The following is a 15,748-nucleotide window of genomic DNA, read 5'->3' on the forward strand; positions in this document are numbered from 1 at the left end:
TAAAGAGGGTTAGAGTTGGTGCTGCTTTGCCCATTTCAGGCTTCAGAGTTTGAATCATAATGTAGGAGATAGAGAAATCTCTTTGAGGGGGTTTAATCCGATGATTTGTTCTGTTACACAATGGGAGACGGAAGATGCCTTGCCATTTGGTGAGGAGATGAAAAGCTAGGCAAAGACACACATCAAAACTCAGGAGCTGTGTATGTATCCGTATGTCTGTCTCTGTTTACAGAGCAACAGTGGAGGAGACTGCAACCCAGAGAGTTTTAAAATTAGCTTGGCATCACTTTTGTCTGCTCGCATGTGTAAGCAGAAAGCAAAAAGCTTCTCGTTTATAAGAGATAAGCAGGCTTGTAAAAGTTAAAGCTGAGAACGTTAAATTTTAAATTTTTGGATAACATTACAGAGAAATATGACTACGGTTCACTTTATTAACCCAGGCCACTGTTAGGAGAAGAGAGCATGTGGAGGCTGTAACGGTTGGTGGGTGCAGTAAAACAGCTTTATTTGGAAATAGTAGCAGAGAAAATGTAATATATCTTTCACCATTCAAGTGCACATCTGCAAAATACAGGAGCTAATCAGACAGTACAAGATATTCTTAATAAAAGGGCAAGTAAGAGACCGAGTCCAGTCTAATAGGTGCAGAGATCCTGCTGTAGCATTGCCAATAATATAGAGCTAGTGATTGTAAGTACTAATATAATGATCCATTTTCTATATCCTAAGAGGTTGTAGCACATTGAAATTATCTTAAAATGCTGGCACTTAGTGGTGGTGCTAGACCACCACTAGTTTCATCTGTCTGTCTTTGTTTCTTTCTCAGATAAGAGTCTCAAGATTTCATTAACACATTAATCTCAGGATTTCCTCCGTGGGTTTTCTCTCTGCAGAGAGTTTTGTTACCAGGTGGCCACTGCAAAGGCATGTAGACATATGGGAGATAATGTTCCATCTGTAACAAATAATAGTTTGTGCATTTTTAAATTATGGCTGTAATTATTCACAATTACTTCTCAGAGTTAATAGAAAAATAATATATAAAAACAGATGCTACCAGATTTATTCATCTATTCTAGTGAAATTCTGCATGTGCATATTTTATATGCATATATATATATGAATGTTATAGTGCATAGACCATTTATTTACTTTTTGAAGAAATAAATAAATAAATTGCCCTTTTTTGGTCTGTCAGGCAAGGCATCTAGCTCTTTACATAAGTTGAGCAGTTCTTATCCACGCCATGATGAATATCTCTTAGGTAAGAGAGGACGTTCTTATTAATAATCTAATAAATGTTGTTTTTTAATTCGAACGTAGAAAATTTGCCTGTCGTGAGAGCCACGTGATGGCGCTGTTCACGCGGCAGCAAACCATTCCCTGGTGTTATAAAATGAAAATTACCTGCCCTTCTTTCTGAAAGGGGCTCTAACTGCAAGCCTGAAAACAGCTGGCTCGAATATTGGTAGGAGTTTGGTTTTCAATGCGGGAAGAATTCTACTTGCATTTTTATTTCATTTCATCTCCTGCAGGCCAAATGACATAGGATGAAGGCTATTCGTAATTTGCTGATTTATATATTTTCCACCTATCTCCTGGTTATGTTTGGATTTAATGCTGCCCAAGACTTCTGGTGCTCCACGCTGGTGAAGGGGGTCATTTATGGATCGTATTCTGTAAGTGAAATGTTTCCTAAAAACTTTACAAACTGCACTTGGACGCTGGAAAATCCAGATCCAACCAAATATAGTATTTACCTGAAATTTTCCAAAAAGGACTTCAGCTGCTCCAACTTTTCCCTCTTGGCTTATCAGTTTGATCATTTTTCCCATGAAAAAATAAAGGATCTTTTAAAAAATAATCATTCTATAATGCAGCTCTGCAATTCCAAGAATGCTTTTGTATTTCTGCAATATGATAAGAATTTTATTCAGATACGCCGGGTCTATCCCATCGATTTCCCAGGATTACACAAGAAGGAAGAAGACCAAAAATCCTTTTTTGAGTTTTTGGTGTTGAACAAGGTGAGCCCGAGCCAGTTTGGGTGCCATGTGTTGTGCACTTGGTTGGAGAGCTGCTTGAAATCCGAGAACGGGAGAACCGAGTCCTGTGGGATCATGTACACAAAATGTACCTGCCCTCAGCATTTGGGAGAATGGGGAATAGACGACCAGTCCCTGGTGCTGCTCAACAACGTGGTGCTGCCCCTCAACGAGCAGACGGAGGGCTGTCTGACCCAGGAGCTGCAAACCACCCAGGTCTGCAACCTCACCAGGGAAGCTAAGCGACCGCCAAAAGAAGGTAGGTGCTTCTCGGGGGGGCTAAATCCCGCATCGCTGCCTAGCTCCCGCTGCGGACGCTCCTTGGCACTTGCATTCATTTGACCTGCACTCCACACCAGCTTGCCTCCGGGCAAGGTGACAGGACTAGAGAAGAGGCACACTCCCTCAGGGTAGGGAGGGCTGCAGTTTCATCCCTAAATCAACCTTCGGCATACAGTTCTGCCGAGCACCGTTGAAACTCCTCATATGTTTCCCCTGTTCTCAGCCCCCGCGTACAGCAGTGCTCACAGGTGGAGAGGCAGGAACCGCGCTCCCCCTCACCACCTCTCTGCTGCAACCACCCGGCTACAAAATCCTCACCTGCTTGATACAGTCCCCCGACTTTGCAAGGAAAACATTTCCAAAGGCATGCAGGCAACCTCACTAAAACCGCAGGAGATTTACCGTGGCCAGGACACCTGGTCCCGACTGGGCCAGACCTCAGCATCCTACAAATAAGCAAAACGCAAGCCCAGCCAGCCAGGGCGAGCGCTTCGCCCGCGATGGCAATGCGCCGTGCGCGGGCCGCACGTGCACCTTTGGCCTGCTGCGGGGGCCGCTGGCTGCCGCCGCCGCCGCCGGTGCTTTTCCAGGTGGCCCCAGCTCCGGGAGGAGGCTTTGAGTGTGATACCGCTGCCGATGGGGAGGGGGGTCCCTGTGCCGAGCCGCTTCGTGTCCCCGCTGCGAGAGTGGGGACTGTGGAAGGGCGGGAAGCCGCGGATCGGGCAATTGCAGCCCCCTGCCAAACCCTTCCTCTAGCGCATGCCTCCTGTTTCGGCCTCGGAACATTTTTGGAGAGGGCGGAGGGCGATTTTGGGGAGGGCACCGGGGGGACCCGGGCCCAGAGACTTGTGCCGACCCTGGCTGGGGGCTACAGGTGCGACCCGTGGGCGAGGGGGGCTTTCAGCATGATCCTGTGGGAAAGGGGGGATTAGCCTCCGCGGCGAGGGATAAATCACCGAGGCCGGGGTATCGCATTTTAATGCAGGAAATGTTCCCTCTTGCCTTGTTTTCTGCACAGCCACAAAGCTCCCAGTCTGCGCGAAGGCAGAGCCAAGCTCCCAGCCCCCCTCATAGAAGTTGCTTTGTGGAGGAATGTAACATTGACACGTTGTTAGGAGAGGATTTTCTTTGAGGGCAGCCAAGCCCGAGTGGTGTGGGAGAAGAAACGCTGAACTTGCTCCAGCTGCCGCGCTGCCAGCGACCGCGGGCCGGGCCGGAGGGAGGCAGGGCGGCAGAGAGGGAGGCAGGGGGCGGCGCTGGGTCTGCTGCGGCCGGCGTCTCTCCGCGCACCCCGCAGCCGGGGGACGGGGCAACGAGGCGGTTGTAACCCAGCGGGCTGCCGGGCCTCGTAACCCCGCCCCCCCCGGAGAAGCCGTTGCAGCGGCGGGATGGTGTTTAACACCACTTACAGCTAATTAGTGCCCTTAAGACCAGGCGGGGCGCTGCGCGAGGCGGGGGGCGCAGGCACCGCGGGGCCCGGCCGGCCGGGAGGCGGCGGAGCGGGGGCTCCGCAAAGCCGCGCAGTTCACTAGCCCCTAGGAGCGCCCCCAGCGAAAGGCGCGCGGCGGCGGCTGCCCCGTGCCTCCGCACCCGCGCAAGCCGCGCGCGGCAGAGGGGCGGCTTCTGCCCCTCGGTTTGGCCCGCGAGCTGCCGCCTGGCTGCGCGGTGCGCGGAGCAACGAGCGCAAGCACGGCGGCGGTTGCGCGGCCCCCCCGTGCCCCTCTGCAGCGCCCTCGGGCAGGCACCGCGCTTCGCCGGCCGGACACCCGTGTCTGACACGTGCCTGGTGCAAAAGGCGGAGAAAGCTTAGGACAACCAGGTTCGTTTTGAGACGTGCCTCAAGCATAATTTGTTCTCGATTTCAGTCACACTTCAACTCCCGCCCGTGCTTGCGGCTTTTCCTGCATATTAGCGTCATAACCCGCACTGTCGGGGGGGCTGGCAGTTTTCCCTGGTAGACAGAAGGTATTCGCGCTGTGGCTAGCATCCTTTTGGCGCAGCTGAGGATTTTTAATATAATGATTTTATTTTTGTTTGATTTCTCTTATGCACTTCAATTTTGTTCATCAAACTGCTATTAAAAGTTGCAGTCAGTTAGAAAATGAAGCCTCATGGTACTTTTCCGTAGCACTGTGTTCTTTGCCCTGCCTTCAGTTTTTAAGCATTTTTACCTGTTCTTCTGAAGGCTAAAAAAATCTGTAAGAGAAACGTGTTGATTTTTTCTACAGATATATTAATACCTATCAAATATGTCACTCATTGTATTTGTATGTATAAAGCTGGGCTTTGGTTCAGTCAGAGGCTTCAGGCTTTATTAAGTGATCAAAATGTAGGCTATTGCTACCACAGACGTAATGTAGTTCATCACCTGTGTCTGGAAGCCCTCAGACAAGAATAAAGCTTATTTCTGCAGGCAATCTAATTCAGGTGAGACCAGCACAGATAATAAAAATACGTATAATAACTAAGAGAACGGCTCCTTGTTGTTACAATTCATAGTGGTGACTCCTAGGTGCAAACAGTTTTTTTACTGTCAGCTGAGTTTTAAGGGGAACGCTAGTTGCCTATCACTTTGTGAGAAAGCCCCAGACGTGGTAAAATTTTATTTTAAGAATTCTTGTATTACTTTGAGGTTTGGTACTGACATTGCCTAGCAATGACTTTTGGAAAGGAATTGCAAAGGACTGACAGCTTCCTACAAGATTATTCCTACCTTCCCATTCTTCAGTCAAGCTTCATGAAAGCCAATCTGTATGACATGCAAAATATTTTCCAAAAATTAGTTCCAGCCGCAGTTTAGAACCATATTGTAAATAGAGGACATTTAGGTTAAGGCCTACTGTTTCTTTTTTGAACCTCTGAAGATTTTTAACTATTTTGAACAAGCTAAATAGCTTAGGAAAATGGACAAAAGTAAGTATTTTTCCTTTTCAGAAATGTATTGCATTTTACAAAAGATATGACAAGTACACAATAGATGATTGCTTTTCTAAAAGTGCTGAAGTATGTTGAACAATAAGAGGAACTAGGTCAAAAAGGAAGCTGTAACTATTATTTTTCCAAAGAAAATGGTTTGGAAGTATGTGGTATAATCAGCATTTCTTTAGTATGCAAATCATCTTTGGTGTCACTGACTAAAGCAATATTGAAAATCATCGCATTTTCACTAAGACCCAGTTTCATTTTATCTTAATGCCTTTCTGTAGCCTTGCATCTGAGGTGTTTAGCCTGGATCAAAGCACAACAAATAGATCTCAGTGAATGCTCTGGAAGTGACCTGAATTTAAGGGCTCAGTGGAATTTGTCCTCCTGCTCTTCAGTGCTGTAGACTGAAGTATCTCATGAAGTTTCAGTCAAAATGGATACGGCTCAATTCCAACTTTTGTGAGCCTGTAAGCCTCTGCTTGTAGTCTGTACATAGTTTTATGGACAATAATGATAAGAACACAGAAAAGTCTTTACTTATTGTGACTACTACAAAGCAATAATATTGTAGGTTTTTTAAGTACTTATTTAGAAACTATAGTTTGGAGTTTTCTCCCATGTTTTGCTGTGATATCTGACACAAGCCATCATAAAGCAATTAAAATAATTCTTTCTTCTTCTTGCCTTCATCCAAGAGTGGAAAAGAAGAGGGGCATATTTGCATTAGTGGAATTTTGGCATTTGGAGTTCCAGGCTTGATCTTGTATTTCTTGTTCGGCCAACATAAAATGATCTTAGTTTTGGGGTTTTTTTGTTGTTGTTGTTTTTTTTTAGTATACTAGGAATGTAGCACTGGTCTCCTTTGTCACAAATTCTAACAGCATGCTACATACCAGCATCTCAGTATTCAACAACTGATTTTTTTTTTCTGATTTCAGACCTGAAAACAACAGGAATATCTCAGCAGATTTATTATAATAGATATCTCTTTAAAACAGTAATTTATGGTACATTATTGAGTAATAGCAACCTACAGATAGTTTTGTGATGCTTTCGTGGCATGTATGCATTTATTTATATGTTGTCTCACTAATGCTTATCTCTTGTTGCACACATTTAAGATTAATTATAATATTCATCACATGCCCGGGGCCACTACCTGGGTCAGTAGCCTGGACATCCCTAAACAGAAAATCATATGCAGTAAAAACATGCTTGGCTCCATCAGAGGATTCAAATTGTTGAATTAGTGTAGGATATGTCTAAGAAGATCAAAAAATACAAAATGGAGGTTAATGTCTTTATACTTCCATAGGGATATTTAATATTTAGTGCACAAAAATATTTGAGACTAAAATAAAATTTAGGAAATTAAAAATAACTAAATCTGGTGTCCAAAATACTGAATCAGTGCAACGATGTATTTGGAAGACTCTTAATAATTTTTGTATCTTTCTGCATGCAGTGGTTCTTTTATCTGTGACTTGAGAGTTCGAGGAGAAAAAGGAGCTCAAAATTATCATGGAAACTTTTCAAAATCGATTGTAGACACAGTGTTTTTTTTCTTGGGCCTGGTTCCCTATTGAAGGAAAGTTTGATTTCAGATACTCTTTGAAGTCAGTGATGCACTTTAGAAAAAGCATTAATGATCAGAATCTCTTTTAATCAATAAACCCTACCCTTGTTTTCACAGATGATATGCTGGTATCACTAAAGATCGTACTTTACTTTGTTGTGTATTGATCATTTCCCCTCAATTTAGTTCACTAAACTATGGAACTTCTTGTTGTTTTAGGTGTAAAATTTAAAGTTTTGTGTACAAATCTAGTCAACACTAGTCAGAATTTGGCTGGATTCAGATTAATCCAGAACTGAATTTTCTGATCCATTCAGAAAAGAAAATTAGCAGACAGTATTCATTACTATAGGAAACGCCTATATAAATAGCTTTGCTTTCAGTTATTTAAATGCTTGAATAGTAAATATACTTACTTATGTATATATGTTTGAGCAGTATTTTCTTTGGTATCACAGATTCTTACATTATTTTATTCAGCACTTCTCGCACCAACAAGATGGCGTATAATTTTGTGGAGAATGTCAGCATATTGCAGTCAAAAGAGTTTGCCATGCCTTCAGTGAGATCAGACCTGCCTTCAGTGAGATCAGACCTGTACTATATAGGATCTGAAGACTAGTTTTTCATAAGCTCATTGCTTACTTAAAACGTGTGGCTTCAATGAAATAGTATGTTGGAAGCCAGGCTGTAACCAAAACCGGGATTTTGTTCCCCAAACTACTATATCTGCTTGAATTGAACCTTTATTTATCTGCATTATTGCACATCAAATATTGTGGAGTCCTGCTCTCAGCTGGGGACAAATACTGTTAGAGAGAGACCTCTCCTCTAAAGACCACAGAATTTAAATAGAAAAGAGTTGTAATGAATGGAAAAGGTATATAAAGGAATTAAGTAGTGAGATTGAAGCCAAAGAATATCTGAATTAGGAGCAGAATTCCTGGCTGTCTGACTGGCTAACACTGAGTCCCGTACCATCGAATATTTCAGACCAGGCATGGGTTCTTTATTTGCCTTTGTCATACCAGTAAGCCATGCATGTTGTTCTCAGATACTTTAATTATATTTCATCTGGGTGGTCAGAGTATACAATAGGTTTATTGGATTTTAGACCTTGTCCTCTGGTCAAATAAGTGTTTTGCATATACTTTTGACTTGCATGAAAATGTTCACACATAGAACAGACATTAACGTTAATGCAGGATTTCAGTTATTAGGTCCCAGTGACATTGCATGGAATTATATTATAATATAATGTATGTACTGCATTTCTTATTTTTGATGTAGCATTTTTAAAATATGTGTGTATATATTATATATATATACTATACATTATATATATAATATAGTGATTATGTGGAACATTACTCTTAGTATGTTGTCCTGTTTTCTTTTTAAAGTAATTTTCCCCTTCTGTTCAAATCTATCCATATTGCTGTTTTGTTTAGTTTCCTGTTTGCAAGAGCAGAGAAAAATCTGCTTTCTGTGTTGGTATACACAGAGGAATTTTCAGAGAAGACTTTTTTTTTTCTTTTCTGGGGAATTAATTTTATCAAGTTTATTCAGTTGTGTTTTATCAAAGGATTCCAACTAAAAAGTTGTTGTAGTTCTCAAATTGAAGCTTAGCTGTTCATTTATAAATATGCAGTAATTGTAGTAAAACAAAGGTCACTGCAGAATTCCATTGAGCATTATTTGCATTCACTGTTAACAAGAAATATAAAATGCTCTTTAGGATAGAGAAAGTTGTACATGATATAAAGTACAAATTTACAAATTATGCATCATTGATTTATGAATATTTCAGAGTCTGAGCCCTTTCTGATGCTAGTTAAATCCCAAGAGGAAGACAGTAGAATTTTTCAAAGTTGTTCCCGGTTTTGTTACTCTCATAGAGAAATTATAAATAAAGTTTATATTGAATTACTGACACATTTTGCTGATGGGCTAACGATCAACAGAATTAATGAAAACAATCTATAATAACACTGTATGAGACTGGAGTTTATACTTTACTCTGCAAAGGCCAAATTTTTGTTCTTACTCAATGCAAATTCCCAATGCCACCAACGATGACTTTGTCTAAATAAAGATAGGATTAGAGGTCGCAAAGTAGGTGTGAGCCCACGAAGAACATGTGAAACATTGATAGCATGCATACCTTCTACCAAAAGCAAATTATTTCATAATTTGTATTAATTCTATTCTTGCAAACTTTTAAAGACTTTTTTTCTCTTTATATGTACTTTTGAAAGCATCAGTGACATTTGGTAGGATGACACAGATGCACTCGAAAAAAGCCATTTTGTAACTGCTTGGTGGACTTCTTTCTGTTTTGTCTAGTAATTTCTCTCTTTATGTGCTTTCCTTTGGTTTGTCTTTTTTGTTCTTCATTATCTGAAGGGGAAGCAAGGCAAAAATAGTATTTTTTTTTTAATAGTACTGAAAATGTGTACAATTGAAATTTGGAAGCAAACTATTTTCAGTTACTCAGTTCAGATTTTATTTACTATCCCCTGAAATGGCAAAAACATGACATAAAATACAAACTTTCAATGCTACCGATTTTTCTGGTAGTTTGACAGAAAACTGATGACAATGGGGAGAACAAGGCATTATTCCTTTTTTGAATATTCATTTTTCATCAAATTTGCTCTCTCATTCTTCAGATGTAAAACACTTTGGGAGCTATCTTTGGTTCCTACTGAGCTTCTGCATGTACCAATTACTTAGTTATCAGTTATGCAGAGACAGTTTTCATTTACAGCATGGCATATAGCTTTCAGCCTTAGCTGATAATTTTGTGCTATTAAACAACTTTGCTGAAGGATGATGGGGCAATGAAGGATCAAGAGAGCAGTTCTCTGAACTCTTAACTGCAGAACATGATGAACAGTGCTTCAAATCTCGTGTCTTCTGACTACTGTCAGAAATGCATTTTGTTAACTGAGAATTTGTTAAGCCTTTGCCATTGACTGAGATATATTATCGCAAGTGGCTTGTGCCAATTTGAGACCCCGTTGCTGCTGAGGTGGCTCTGCCTTCACTCCTTTCTCTTTGCTGAGCTGTTTTAGCACACCAGCCAAGCAGAAAACTGTTCAGCCTTGTTGTTTTCTTTCTTTTTCGTTAGGTGATCTTGATGTTCAGTTAGCATGCTGAGATGGCTTAGCAGAGCTCCAGCAGTGCCAGAACTGGCATAAGAAAGAGCTGGGAATGTGTGGAAAGCAAGAACTCTGCTGTTGCAGCCAGCTTTGTGTTGGCTTAGACCAAAAAAGTCCACCTAAAGAGTGATCAAGTCATGTTACCCTTGCCCACTGTCTTACATATGTTGGCAGACAGTCGTATCCTACTGTATTTCCATGCGGCTACACCGGGTTCAGGTACAGTATTGGCGGCTCCTTCAGAATAGAGTCCAAGTGTTCATCTAGAGCTTCCTGCTGGCCACTAAAGAGTTGTGCAAATTACTGTGAATGAGTGCACAGAGTGCTCGATGATGGGTTTGCAGAGCTGTTGGAAATCATTCTTGTAGCTTAAATAGAAAGGGCTTAAGCTACAGATCAGAAGTTCAGGGAATTGAATTCATGATATTTATTGATGCTGAGGAATAGTGCTGTACATGCTTCATCTAAGAAGAACACTTTTTTCCAAAAGGATTTTGGAAAATCTTATGACTTAAGATTTCATTTGCAATATTTGTTTGAAAACTAAATGGTTCACTTTTTTTTTTATATACACTTTTTTGCTTATTTAACCTATGAATAGATCTTACATATCCCTTCTGTACTGTATACACAGAATACATGAACTGTGTGCAAAGCTGGCCACTGTAGCTTGGACTATAAAGAGTTTTGTTTTTATCCTTGAAAGTATTTTGTTTGTTCTATGGCATTGGCTGATATCTGCAGTGATTGGCACACTTACAGTTGTTCCATACCGATAGCTTTGAAGGTTAATAGATGTGCTTTGTACTGACCAATGAAAGGAGGAAGAAGATTCAGCACTGCAGGTATAATGTGAGTGCAGAGGCTAGTCCAGCTGGTCCTGTCTGTACCACATGTCTAGGAAGGCATTGATAATACAGACAGTATCATGAAGGTTCCCTCTCCTTGGAAAGAAGGAAAGTGCCAAGGTTGGGATGTTAGCCAATCCTAACACCTGATAAAGTTGTGGGAGTTATGTATAGGGCTATAGGGCTTCAACTGATTGTGCTATTATTTGGGTTCAAAAATCCAACAGGCTCACAAGTCGAAAATTAATTACAATCAAAGAAAAGTTTGATAATTACAATCCTAGAGGCAGTGCATTATACTTAAGCATAAGTGGAGCAGGACCTGGAACCTACATTTTCCTGTCTTGTAAGTGAATGGTCTAATTATTAAAGGTTCCTTCTGTTTAGTCCAGTGAATATTTGTCCATGAAAATTGGGTCAGCTTCCATTTTGGGAAAAATTGAAAACATTCCTATTCCCAGGCCTGTTAGACAGAACCTTCTGAGAAGCAGAATCATCGAGTTCAGATTGCTCCAGGTATGGAATTGATCTCAAGGCTTTCAGAGTCTGGGATGCCATCTCTAATGATGTCTATGCAAAGCTTGGTCAAGCAGATGTGATCAAAGACCACCATTTGAATCAGGCCCTACTGCCGTATAAGTGCAAGTAACTCCCAACAGAGTTTGCTGCATATCACAGCGAAGGGGATGCCCAGAAACTTGCACGGAGCTAACGCATGTTGCTGGTGGTCCTTGGGCATAAGTAGGTTGGGGTTGCTCTGGGGTGAAAGTTTTGGAGGTCTCTATTTTGGATGTAGGCCTGGGAAGTGATAGTGAAGCATGTAAATTTTGTTTGATTTCTTTTGTAAATAAAGCTTCTGTGCATCGCTTTCCTGTAATATTGTTATAATAATGCTCCCTTGCTTTCTGGTGATATTATGAAGATAAATATATCAAAGCTAATGAGTTGCTCAGTAATCAGTATCATAGAGGTACTTAAAATATATAGATTATGTTATCACTGCTAAATCTGAAAGATTTTTTCCAAAGAGTTCTGATGAAAATCAAATCCATATCGTCTCTGGGTATTTTCTAGAGCTTGAAGTGAAAGTATGATTTTATTGGCTGATTTTCAGATGAAATATATGAAGGGAATGAATGACACTTTCATTTATCTTTTACTCCATGCTTTTAAGGTTTTGGATAATGGATTTTTGTCCTGGTGAAATCTGAAACGTTGTAAAACACAGATTTTGGTTTGATAACATAACATGTATAATGAAGTTACAAAAAATATTATAAATGAGACATGAAGAGGAATCCAAAAGTGCCAGGATGAAGCATTTAAATACTTTTCTCTTCAGACATGACTAAATTCCTGCTTTTGGAATTCACTTGCACACAATTAAGCTTATTGAATCAACAGGATTTTTCATGTAAATGGGATTTAATTCTAAGCAGGTTTGCTTGTGAAGATCCTCAATTTAAAATGCAGATACTCTTAAATGTATCTGATCAATATTAGAACAGGAAACAATTATTTTATTTATTGGGTTAATTGGGTTCCAGATTCAAAAAAAAAAAAAAAACACAAAACCCCAAACTAAACTTTTTTATGATTAAGATGATCTGGAAAGGCAATGTATTTTTTTATGTTAGCATGTATGCCCTATTAAACATCAATTGGAGTTTTCTTTTAGGAGCAAGCAGTCAGAGTTCTCAAAAGGAAGTATAATTTTCAGTAATTGCCTTTTATTCAGCAGCTTGCTGTCTTGCATATTGTGTAGTGGTTTTGTATGCTTTATTAGATACAAGACTGTGTCCATTTTTCGTCATTTTAGAATTTGGATTCACTATATTAGGTGCTCATAATTACCATTTATTTGTCTAAGGATAGACAGTAGAAGTGAGATTTTTGAACATCCTGGATGGTTTATTTTTTTCAATGCACTCCATGGATTAATCAAGGGAACTAAAATTTTGTATAGTTTCCTTAACTGGGCGCTAATCAGTCCAACCTAGCAATTTCTTTTCCTCTTTTTGTTTTTTATTCAATTGCTAATTACATTTCCAATTCTCTGTCTCCTTTTTGGAAATGGTTTTATGCAGTGTGCCCACCTGAAAACTACAATGATGTCCCAAATCATTTATTTTTTACAAATCTATTCATTCTTTCCTCAGGGACTAATGTTACACTCAGAATGTTATTATAGTCAAAAAACAAGCATATTCTGTATGTAAATCCAAGACTTTTTTGTTAGTTCAGTCAAAAACTTAACAGTCTGATCAAAGATTAGTTTGGATCTGATTATTACAGAAAAAGAAAGAAAAAGAAAATAAAATAATATACTTACAGAAAAGGTTTAATTATAATACAGTTAAACTGGTCACACTCACACACCTCCTAGTGCCTGCCCTTCTCTGTGTTGTTATACTCACCCTTCCACTGCTCCTTTGGTCTGGAGGTTGTTGGCATCAATCTTGTGGGGCAAGGCGAGGGAAAAGAGAGTCACTAGTGTCCCAAGTCCTTCCCATGAAGGAGTTTGATGCTGCTGGTTTCTTCCTTTTCATCCCAGGGTCCACTTGGGGCTATTTTTGTAGGTTCTCTAACATGCTTTTACACATTGCTGTTCACTGGTCTGTAGCTTCACGTTAGACCTGAATTCACTACGTATGGAATGTCTTACGCAAGTTGGATAATTGTTCTGCATTCTCTGTGTCATCTCAAAAAACATTTTTGCCCAGGTCCCACATCTGCACTTCTTTGACTGGCCATTGAGGCCAGTCTATACTATCGGTATAAAAATAATGGTTATACTAAGTGTTTATACAGAGATAATCAAAAGTAAAACAAAACAAGCAATAGCCACCTGGTTGTTCTAAAAATCATTTCTACAACTAAACAAGCTAAAACAAAGCTCCAGGATAACAAAGACGAGTTCAGACAATACTTGATAGTTCCCAAGGCCTTTTATTGGCAATAGCAGTACTGTTTTTATTGGGATACAGGGCTACGCTAAAAACTGTTTAGACTTGATTAGCAAGAATGGCACCTATTGTCTCCATTACACCTTTTTGCTGTTGTTGTTGTTGAATGTGTCCAGGAGATTTTTATGGAATTGTTATGAAATTTTAGCATTTTGAAGCGTGCATCTTTTTTGTTAGATAAAGTAATATCACCTTATTGATTTTTATATGACTAATAATATCACAATAGACCCATCTGAATTAAAACCAGAGGCACTTTAAGATCAATTGCCTAATGTTTGGTTATGACTGATACAACTGCCATAGGAATAGATACTTGATAAGTCTTGCTTTTCTGGAAATTTGATTTTGTACTCATCTCTAAACGTTTTCTTTGATCAAACATTTTTAATATATGATACATATTTGAGCGAGAAGATGACAAACAGCCATTGAAGATGGCAACCGTTGTCAGGGAGTTTCATTCTAAGACATATTTGAAAAAAGAGGAAGAGATTAAATTGTAAAATACTGGAATATTACATTTATTGTACTATGAGCTGTGGAAGAATATGTGGCTCTGAAGGGTGTGGGTATATACACTAAGAGTTATCACAAAACATGGCAAAAAGATCATCTTAACAACATTTGTAATTTACTTAAATGGAATGAGGTAAGAACTGCTGAAGCCAGCCTATAGAGAGTTTTGACAATATACAGAAATACTGTCCAGAAATTATTAGATTTCAGAGGTTGGTAACTGCTTTTTTTTTCAAATCCTAACTCATTATCCCAGAATAATGCTGTGGTATAGTGCCAAAGTTTAAAGGTTAAAGGTTTCTTTTGTATTTCTAATGTCTGTTTTCTACTGCACATATACTTTGACCGCAATATTTCACTTTGAACAGTTGGACATGGAAGATCTCAGACTCTCATAAGTAGTTTGCATTAAAATCAGTGTGGACGTAACTAAAAAAGAATGACCGTTCCTTTGAATGGTTTGTTTGATTTTTTTTGGCTAAGAGAGTTCTCAATTAAAAAAAAAAAAACCCTATTTTGCTAGCAGCACAAATGCTGTGAATTACATACTCTCATTAACATGGATCTTCCTGCTGTGTCTGATACCAACCAAGGATTTAAGTCTCGTCCAGTCAGTCTTTCCTCACTGCTCAGTTATCAGTGCAAGTTTTGAGCATATATTTCAGGACTGCTTCAGGTCCTTGCCCTTGGTAAGGGGGAATACCATTATTTAAAAATGATCCTTTTGGTAAGCTAAGGAGAATCACTGTGGTATTCTGAAAAGAAGTCTATCTGGACCTTTTCTCAGGAGAAAAGTTGGTTCAAGACCAGGTCAGAAGAAGATTTAGCAAATTTTGTGTCTGTTATATGGATTAATTCAAAGTACATAAATAAATAAAACAAAGGATACTACATACAGGATGCAGTGGAGATTTCTTGAGGAAAAAGTAATAATAAGATTGGAGATGCTAAATCTTCCCTTTCTCTAGCAAGGCACTGTTACAACATGACACCAAGACGGTGGCTGGCACACTGCTATAATCAAGAATCCAGCCATTTCAGGACAGGGTTCCCTTTGGCATGCAGGCAAAAAGACCCCCGGTATTCTCTTCTGTTCCTTTGGCAGCCACACATTGCTCATGGTAGCAATGATGCACTGGCCAAGATGCAACGTGCTGTGTTGATCAGGGAATACATTATGCACATGCTAACTTGAAGGATGGTCACACACTGTTAATCTCACAAGACTAACCCTGAGGCCACAAAGTCCACTTCAACATATTTGGTATTTGTAGCTTGTAGCTCGCTATTGGAAGCCTGCATATTGCCCTGGTGGAGCTTACAGCTAAGTAGAGAGCAAGCTTCTTGGTTTGCATCTCACAACACTGGGCTTAAATGTTCTTAAGCTTCCCTTGAATCTGCACTCACTGCAGCACTGTTTTTT

The 15,748-nt window shown here is 39.9% G+C and overlaps 1 protein-coding gene across 1 annotated transcript in view; it reads left to right on the forward strand.

Annotated features, from left to right (window-relative positions):
- The window catches only part of ADGRB3 (adhesion G protein-coupled receptor B3), a 454,386-nt gene that overhangs the window by 1,860 nt on the left and 436,778 nt on the right, over positions 1–15,748 (forward strand). The window contains exon 2 of the mRNA XM_026095915.2: positions 1,536–2,304. Coding sequence (XP_025951700.1) covers positions 1,551–2,304 — 754 coding nt within the window. The 5' untranslated portion in view covers positions 1,536–1,550. The remainder of the gene's footprint in view (positions 1–1,535; positions 2,305–15,748) is intronic.

The sequence above is a fragment of the Dromaius novaehollandiae genome, chromosome 3 (genome assembly GCF_036370855.1).
Source record: "Dromaius novaehollandiae isolate bDroNov1 chromosome 3, bDroNov1.hap1, whole genome shotgun sequence".
Taxonomy (NCBI): domain Eukaryota; kingdom Metazoa; phylum Chordata; class Aves; order Casuariiformes; family Dromaiidae; genus Dromaius; species Dromaius novaehollandiae.